The 9,370-nt window shown below is 56.4% G+C and overlaps 1 protein-coding gene across 1 annotated transcript; it reads left to right on the top strand.

Moving 5' to 3' along the window:
• The first annotated feature begins 816 nt into the window (after nt 1-816).
• Nucleotides 817-9,108, top strand: pik3r4 (phosphoinositide-3-kinase, regulatory subunit 4). Its single transcript, XM_068757176.1, has 12 exons — nt 817-849; nt 1,600-1,801; nt 5,028-5,119; nt 5,543-5,768; nt 5,838-6,003; nt 6,447-6,611; nt 7,085-7,296; nt 7,368-7,499; nt 7,876-7,976; nt 8,146-8,234; nt 8,372-8,492; nt 8,570-9,108. Exons 1-12 carry the CDS (start codon nt 817-819, stop codon nt 8,738-8,740), a joined length of 1,710 nt encoding a protein of 569 aa, XP_068613277.1. The 3' UTR covers nt 8,741-9,108.
• The last annotated feature ends 262 nt before the right edge of the window (nt 9,109-9,370 follow it).

Genomic DNA, 9,370 nt, shown 5'->3' with positions numbered 1-9,370 from the left:
CCTACATCCGTCCTACCAGTAACCAGCGTTCTACATCCGTCCTACATCCGTCCTACCAGTAACCAGCGTCCTACATCCGTCCTACAAGCGTCCTACATCCGTCCTACATCCGTCCTACCAGTAACCAGCATCCTACATCCGTCCTACCAGTAACCAGCGTCCTACATCCGTCCTACAAGCGTCCTACATCCGTCCTACCAGTAACCAGCGTCCTACGTCCGTCCTACAAGCGTCTTACATCCGTCCTACATCCGTCCTACCAGTAACCAGCGTCCTACATCCGTGCTACAAGCGTCCTACATCCGTCCTACCAGTAACCAGCGTCCTACATCCGTCCTACAAGCGTCCTACATCCGTCCTACCAGTAACCAGCGTCCTACATCCGTCCTACAAGCGTCCTACATCCGTCCTACATCCGTCCTACCAGTAACCAGCATCCTACATCCGTCCTACCAGTAACCAGCGTCCTACATCTGTCCTACATCCGTCCTACATCCGTCCTACCAGTAACCAGCGTCCTACATCCGTGCTACAAGCGTCCTACATCCGTCCTACATCCGTCCTACCAGTAACCAGCGTCCTACATCCGTGCTACAAGCGTCCTACATCCGTCCTACATCCGTCCTACCAGTAACCAGCGTCCTACATCCGTCCTACCAGTAACCAGCAGCAGGTTTCTGCAGGTTATTTGTTTCTGATGATCAAATGAAGAGTTGAACATCAAGACACAAATTAAAAGGTGTTATTTTGACAAGACAAAAGTGGTTTATTTGTATATTTACATTTAGTCCGTACACGTGGAAATGATTGACACGGATGCAGTTCACCCTGTGCACCAGAGGGGGCAGCGTAGCGCCGCGTTGGCTTCCTGCTCACGGCAGCAGCCAACACGTTTCACCCGCTGGTTTCCCTGGAGCGTGTTGGTGACGTGATTTACAATAAATGTCCTGATGAAGCTGTCTGGGGGGGTCGGATTGGGGGGGGCCGTTCCGTACTGCTTTAATTAGTGTTGTTTGTCACGGCGCCGTAAAAGCGGCCGTCTGAGATGCTTCATGCTCTTCCTCGGTTCTTTGTTTCATCTGGAACAGATTCTCCTCCTCAGATCAGTCCCAGATGAACGGATGAATTTATGAATTTATGGGTTTGTTTGACGACACCGAGGAAGCCGCTCAAACGAGGACCGAGTCCGTCCGGACTGGGTCTGGACCGGTTTAAGCCGGGGGGGGGGGCGAGCCAGCAGAGTCCACGCTTCACAGGAAACCTATCACATGCCTGGAATTCCTCGCCTTTGATCTTCTCTTTCATGCTGTCGTTCTCTCGTCTGTTTCTTGTTCGGTCTCCGTCTGGCCGCGGCACGAGACGATCCATCATCGACGACCCCGGGGACTGATCGAGTCTCTGATCGCTTCCTGTCTTCGGGTTCGGGTTCAGAACGTTCCCTTCTCCCAGGGAAACAGCCGACTGGGATTGTTGGCCCGGCTCCCGTTCCCAGTCCAGACTCCAGATCCCTCCGCCCACCAGGAAGCAGGCCTGGAGTTCGGCTCCGCCTCCGGCTGAAGTCCCCGTCTCCGTGTCCCAACGTCTGCTTCCTGTCCTCAGGGCTTGACCGAGGCGGAGGAGGACAAGCTGCTGGCCCTCAAAGACTTCATGCTGAAATCCAACAAGGCCAAAGCGAACATGGGGGAGCAGCCTCACCTGGGGGGGGCGGTCCCGACCGGCACCATCGACCTGGCCACGCTCGGCATCACCGGCCGCCAGGTGGACCTGGTCAAACCCAAGACGGAGGTGGAGGACAAGAGAGGTAATCCATATACACACTCTGGATACACGCTAGTAAAACACACTCTGGATACACGCTAGTTATACACACTCTGGATACACGCTAGTTATACACACTCTGGATACACGCTAGTTATACACACTCTGGATACACGCTAGTTATACACACTCTGGATACACGCTAGTTATACACACTCTGGATACACGCTAGTTATACACACTCTGGATACACGCTAGTTATACACACTCTGGATACACGCTAGTTATACACGCTCTGGATACACGCTAGTTATACACACTCTGGATACACGCTAGTTATACACACTCTGGATACACGCTAGTTATACACGCTCTGGATACACGCTAGTTATACACGCTCTGGATACACGCTAGTTATACACACTCTGGATACACGCTAGTTATACACACTCTGGATACACGCTAGTTATACACACTCTGGATACACGCTAGTTATACACACTCTGGATACACGCTAGTTATACACACTCTGGATACACGCTAGTTATACACACTCTGGATACACGCTAGTTATACACACTCTGGATACACGCTAGTTATACACACTCTGGATACACGCTAGTTATACACACTCTGGATACACGCTAGTTATACACACTCTGGATACACGCTAGTTATACACACTCTGGATACACGCTAGTTATACACGCTCTGGATACACGCTAGTTATACACACTCTGGATACACGCTAGTTATACACGCTCTGGATACACGCTAGTTATACACGCTCTGGATACACGCTAGTTATACACACTCTGGATACACGCTAGTTATACACACTCTGGATACACGCTAGTTATACACACTCTGGATACACGCTAGTTATACACACTCTGGATACACGCTAGTTATACACACTCTGGATACACGCTAGTTATACACACTCTGGATACACGCTAGTTATACACACTCTGGATACACGCTAGTTATACACACTCTGGATACACGCTAGTTATACACACTCTGGATACACGCTAGTTATACACACTCTGGATACACGCTAGTTATACACACTCTGGATACACGCTAGTTATACACACTCTGGATACACGCTAGTTATACACACTCTGGATACACGCTAGTTATACACACTCTGGATACACGCTAGTTATACACGCTCTGGATACACGCTAGTTATACACACTCTGGATACACGCTAGTTATACACACTCTGGATACACGCTAGTTATACACGCTCTGGATACACGCTAGTTATACACGCTCTGGATACACGCTAGTTATACACACTCTGGATACACGCTAGTTATACACACTCTGGATACACGCTAGTTATACACACTCTGGATACACGCTAGTTATACACACTCTGGATACACGCTAGTTATACACACTCTGGATACACGCTAGTTATACACACTCTGGATACACGCTAGTTATACACACTCTGGATACACGCTAGTTATACACACTCTGGATACACGCTAGTTATACACACTCTGGATACACGCTAGTTATACACACTCTGGATACACGCTAGTTATACACACTCTGGATACACGCTAGTTATACACGCTCTGGATACACGCTAGTTATACACACTCTGGATACACGCTAGTTATACACGCTCTGGATACACGCTAGTTATACACGCTCTGGATACACGCTAGTTATACACACTCTGGATACACGCTAGTTATACACACTCTGGATACACGCTAGTTATACACACTCTGGATACACGCTAGTTATACACACTCTGGATACACGCTAGTTATACACACTCTGGATACACGCTAGTTATACACACTCTGGATACACGCTAGTTATACACACTCTGGATACACGCTAGTTATACACACTCTGGATACACGCTAGTTATACACACTCTGGATACACGCTAGTTATACACACTCTGGATACACGCTAGTTATACACACTCTGGATACACGCTAGTTATACACACTCTGGATACACGCTAGTTATACACACTCTGGATACATCATTAGTGGACCCGTGAGGCGTCCATGTCTCTGCCGTCCAGATGTCTGTCTGTCTGTGATTGGTCGGGCTAATTGGCTGCTGAGGCTGGAGGACACGCCTCCGACCTCCTGCAGGGATCCGTTTACACTGGGGGGGCGGGGGGGGGTTGTCCCTGTCCTCACGCCGTCCCCGTCCTCACGCCGTCCCCGTCCTCACGCCGTCCCTGTCCCTCACGCCGTCCCCGTCCTCACGCCGTCCCTGTCCTCACGCCGTCCCCGTCCTCACGCCGTCCCCGTCCTCACGCCGTCCCCGTCCTCACGCCGTCCCTGTCCTCACGCCGTCCCTGTCCTCACGCCGTCCCCGTCCTCACGCCGTCCCCGTCCTCACGCCGTCCCCGTCCTCACGCCGTCCCCGTCCTCACGCCGTCCCCGTCCTCACGCCGTCCCCGTCCTCACGCCGTCCCCGTCCTCACGCCGTCCCTGTCCTCACGCCGTCCCTGTCCTCACGCCGTCCCTGTCCTCACGCCGTCCCCGTCCTCACGCCGTCCCCGTCCTCACGCCGTCCCCGTCCTCACGCCGTCCCCGTCCTCACGCCGTCCCCGTCCTCACGCCGTCCCCGTCCTCACGCCGTCCCCGTCCTCACGCCGTCCCCGTCCTCACGCCGTCCCCGTCCTCACGCCGTCCCCGTCCTCACGCCGTCCCCGTCCTCACGCCGTCCCCGTCCTCACGCCGTCCCTGTCCTCACGCCGTCCCTGTCCTCACGCCGTCCCTGTCCTCACGCCGTCCCTGTCCTCACGCCGTCCCCGTCCTCACGCCGTCCCCGTCCTCACGCCGTCCCTGTCCTCACGCCGTCCCCGTCCTCACGCCGTCCCCGTCCTCACGCCGTCCCCGTCCTCACGCCGTCCCTGTCCTCACGCTGTCCCTGTCCTCACGCCGTCCCCGTCCTCACGCCGTCCCCGTCCTCACGCCGTCCCTGTCCTCACGCCGTCCCTGTCCTCACGCCGTCCCTGTCCTCACGCCGTCCCTGTCCTCACGCCGTCCCCGTCCTCACGCCGTCCCTGTCCTCACGCCGTCCCTGTCCTCACGCCGTCCCTGTCCTCACGCCGTCCCTGTCCTCACGCCGTCCCCGTCCTCACGCCGTCCCTGTCCTCACGCTGTCCCTGTCCTCACGCTGTCCCTGTCCTCACGCCGTCCCCGTCCTCACGCCGTCCCTGTCCTCACGCTGTCCCTGTCCTCACGCTGTCCCTGTCCCCGTGTTGTCTCCTGCAGCGAGGAAGCACACCAAGCTGGACTCCACCATGAACGAGGAGTGGAAGAGCATGTTCGGGTCGCAGGAGCCCCCCTCGGCTCAGATCGCCACGGTAACGCTTTGGCTTGTTTAGTGTGTGCAGGTGTGTGTGCGTGTGTGTGTGTGTGTGTGTGCGTGTGCGGCCGGAGGCGTCCACACCGCGTTGGCAGACGTTTCTTTCGTTTACTGCCGTGTGAAACTACGAAACATCAAATCCCACGTTTTACGAGCAAAAACAAGAGAAAGCTGGTCGACCCTCGAGGTCTTCGTCAGCTCTTCATCATCTCACCTGGCCCGGAACCATGAGCAGATGGTCCCGTGGGCCCAGAGCTGAACGCTCACGTGAAGGAGGGCGTGGCTTCTGAAGGTCAAGCTGCTGTCAGATGATGGAGCGGCGTTGGCGTTATTAACTCCTTCACTGCCAGCGTTGTGTCGGCGCTGAACCGCCCGAGAGAAACGAACCTCATTCGTGATTGGTCGATCCCGACGTTCGCAGGCTCCGGACGGGCCGGCGGGCCAGACGAGGAAGGCCTCCGCCGCCACGCCGGCAGCAAGCGGGTCGCAGGCGGCGGCGAGCGGCCTCGCCTACCAGAGACGCATGAACACCTGCAGGGCGGAGCTGCAGCAGCTGGTGCAGCAGAAGAGGGAGCAGTGCAGCGCCGAGCGCATCGCCAAGCAGATGATGGAGAGCGCCGAGTGGGAGAGCCGGCCCCCCCCGCCAGGTAGCGAGCACGCACCTGTGGGGGGGGGCGGGGGCTGCGATGCAACAACGCGACTTAAATGTGTTTCAGGGTGGCACCCGAAGGGGCTTCTGGTCGCGCACCTCCACGAACACAAAGCCGCCGTCAACCGAATCCGAGTGTCCGACGAGCACGCCATCTTTGCTACGGCGTCCAACGACGGCACCGTCAAAGTGTGGGACAGCCAGAAGATGGAGGGGAAGACCACGACCACCAGGTGGGCACCCCGTCTCACCCGGTCAGGTGTCGGCTCAGCTAGCCACGCGGGAAGCACGTAAACATAAAAGCTAGGTCGCTACATAGCATAGCACAGCTTAGCATCAGCTAGCCACGTGTGAAGCACGTAAACATAAAAGCTGGGTTGCTACATAGCATAGCACAGCTTAGCATCAGCTAGCCACGTGTGAAGCACGTAAACATAAAAGCTAGGTTGCTACATAGCATAGCACAGCTTAGCATCAGCTAGCCACGTGTGAAGCACGTAAACATAAGAGCTAAGACGCTACATAGATGTGCTAACAGCTTAGCATCATGCTGCTCTTGTTACATGCAACAATTCACTGTTCAACTATCATGCTGCTAACACTGCTAATGTTAGCATGATAGCAACGGCTAGTCTAAACTCTGGGCGCCTCCCCCTGGCCACGCCTCCTCCTGCAGGTCCGTGTTGACGTACTCTCGTATCGGGGGACACGTGAAGACGTTGACCTTCTGTCAGGGCTCGCACTACTTAGCCGTGGCGTCGGACAACGGCTCCGTCCAGCTGCTGGCGGTGGAGGCCAACAAACCGCCCAAATCCCCCAAAGTGCAGCCGTTCCAGACCAGGTGAGACCTGCTGACGGCCCGCGTGTCTCCCCCGCGGCGTGTCTCCCCTGTGTTTCGCGTGTCTCGCCTGCGGTGTGTCTCCCCTGCGGCGTGTCTCACCTGTGTTTCGCGTGTCTCGCCGGTGTCTCCCCTGTGCGTGTCTCCCCTGCGGCGTGTCTCCCCTGCGGCGTGTCTCCCCTGCGGCGTGTCTCTCCTGCGGCGTGTTTCACCTGTGTCTCGCGTGTCTTGCCGGTGTCTCCCCTGCGGCGTGTCTCCCCCGCGGCGTGTCTCCCCTGTGTCTCGCGTGTCTCGCCGGTGTCTCCCCTGCGGCGTGTCTCCCCTGCGGCGTGTCTCCCCTGCGGCGTGTCTCCCCTGTGGCGTGTCTCCCCTGTGGCGTGTCTCCCCTGCGGCGTGTCTCCCCTGCGGCGTGTCTCCCCTGCGGCGTGTCTCACCTGTCTCGCCGGTGTCTCCCCTGTGCGTGTCCCTCCCCCCAGGTGTCTGGACCTGCAGCAGGACGGCTGCGCCGTGGACATCCACCATTTTAACTCGGGGGCCCAGTCGGTTCTGGCGTACGCCACGGCCCACGGCTCGCTGGTGGGCTGGGACCTCCGCTGCGGCGCCACCGCCTGGACGCTGCGCCACGACCTCCGGCTGGGACTCATCACGTCCTTCAGCGTGGACGTGCACCAGTGCTGGCTCTGCCTCGGTGGGTGGGCGGGGCCTCCTCCTGGGGTCTCCGGACTCACCTGGGGCTCACCTCCCAGCTCTCCTCCCCAGGTACGAGCAGCGGCACCATGGCCTGCTGGGACATGCGGTTCCAGCTCCCCATCTCTAACCACGCCCACCCCACCCGAGCACGAATCAGACGGCTGCTGATGCATCCGCTCTACCAATCGTCTGTCATTGCAGGTGAGAGGGTGGAGCTGCAGGTGATTGGTTTAACCTCAGCCAATCCAGCAGAGGCCCCGCCTTAGGCTCAGACTAACCGGACTGGATCTCTCTCTCCCCCTCTTCTCTCTCTCCCCCTATTCTCTCTCTCCCCCCCCTCTCTCTTTCTCCCCCTGTTCTCTCTCCTTCCTTTCCCTCTTCTCTCTCTCTTTCTCTCCCCCTCTCTCTCTCTCTTTCCCTCCTCTTCTCTTTCTCTCTCTCCCCCCTCTCTCTCTCTCTCCCCCTCTCTCTTTCTCTCCCCCCTCTCTCTCTCTCTCTCCCCCTCCTCTTCTCTTTCTCTCTCTCCCCCCTCTCTCTCTCTCTCCCCCTCCTCTTCTCTCTCTCTCTCTCTCTGCAGCTGTCCAGGGGAATAACGAGGTGTCCATGTGGGACATGGAGACTGGTGATCGTAAATTCACCTTGTGGGCTAGCTCCGCCCCTCCGCTGTCAGAGATGCAGGTGTGTTTTTATAAAGGTTAAAGGTGCCACTCTCTCCTCCTCTTCATCACAGAGGAGTGAAGGAGGACCGGAGCGCCTCACACACACACACGAATGAATAGAAATCATTTCAATCAGTGACCTTCCCTAGAGGTCAAAGGTCAAGCGGTGTGTGTGTGTGTGTGTGTAGCCGTCTCCACACAGTGTTCATGGGCTCTACTGCAGTCCAGCTGATGGGAACCCTCTGCTGCTGACAGCCGGCTCTGACATGAGGATCAGGTGAGCTCACCTGAGCTGTGTTTGCCTTCATGATGCTAGCGGATGCTGCAGGCGGAGCATGCTATGCTATGCTACAGGAAACTAGCTTAGCTGCAGAACTCCGCTAGGCGGGTTTGATCATTTAGCACCGCCTCCAGGTTCTGGGACTTGGCCTATCCAGAGAGGTCTTACATCGTGGTGGGAGGAGCCACCGACTCGCTGCACTGCCCGTCTGTCCTGTACAGCAGGAAGATCATTGAGGGAACCGAGGTCGTCCAGGTGAGCAGGAAGTCGCAGGTAGTCGCCTCACGCTCGATATTTCCCATCATGCCTCTGAGAACGGGAACGCCCCACAGGAGATCCACAGTAAGCAGAAGAGCGGCGCCGTTGAGGACTCGCCTCGCCGCGGCCCAGAATCCCTCCCTGTGGGACACCATGACATCATCACTGACATCGCCACCTTCCAGACGACGCAGGGCTTCATCGTCACCTCGTCCAGAGACGGCATCGTCAAGGTGTGGAAGTGAGGCGGCGCCGGGGTCACCTGGGCGCGTCACCTGAGGGGAGGAGCTGAAGCCCGGGCGGGGCATAATGCCGTCGCCCTGGTAACAGAGACCACACAAACACAAACGGGAGCCCCTCGGTAGCCAGGTGTGCTCTTTGGTTTGAAATGTGGGCGTGGCCTCAGGTGGCAGGTGAGTGGCTCCTTGTTGGTCGGTTGAGTTTGTTTGGGTTTCTGTTGTCGTCATGGAAACGATAAATGTTGTACCTGACTGGATGTTTGAGATGAACTCTGTAAGTAGTTAATCAATAGTATCAGTCTGGCTTGTCACCCTGCAGATCAATCATGTGACCTGTAAGGATAAATAAAGTCACCTGACATGTCTTTCATTGATCGCTTGTTTTATTGGCTCAGAAGTGGCCTGATAATTAACCGTAGATCGTTATTTTATTTACCTAATCAATATTGCTTTAATCATGCTAATGATTGTTTTAATGAGCACCGTCGGATGATGATGTTTGATCCGGCAGTCCGATCGGACTCTGATCGGGTTCTTTGGACCGAACGACGCCGTCCGACAAACGGGAGGAGACCTTCAACCCACCAATCAGTGGACAGCAGCTCTGATCGGATCGATCGATCCACATTTTTAATC

Source organism: Brachionichthys hirsutus, chromosome 3 (assembly GCF_040956055.1).
Source record: "Brachionichthys hirsutus isolate HB-005 chromosome 3, CSIRO-AGI_Bhir_v1, whole genome shotgun sequence".
NCBI lineage: Eukaryota > Metazoa > Chordata > Actinopteri > Lophiiformes > Brachionichthyidae > Brachionichthys > Brachionichthys hirsutus.
Note: the sequence above shows the minus strand (reverse complement) of the source record. Positions and strands in the feature narration are given on the sequence as shown.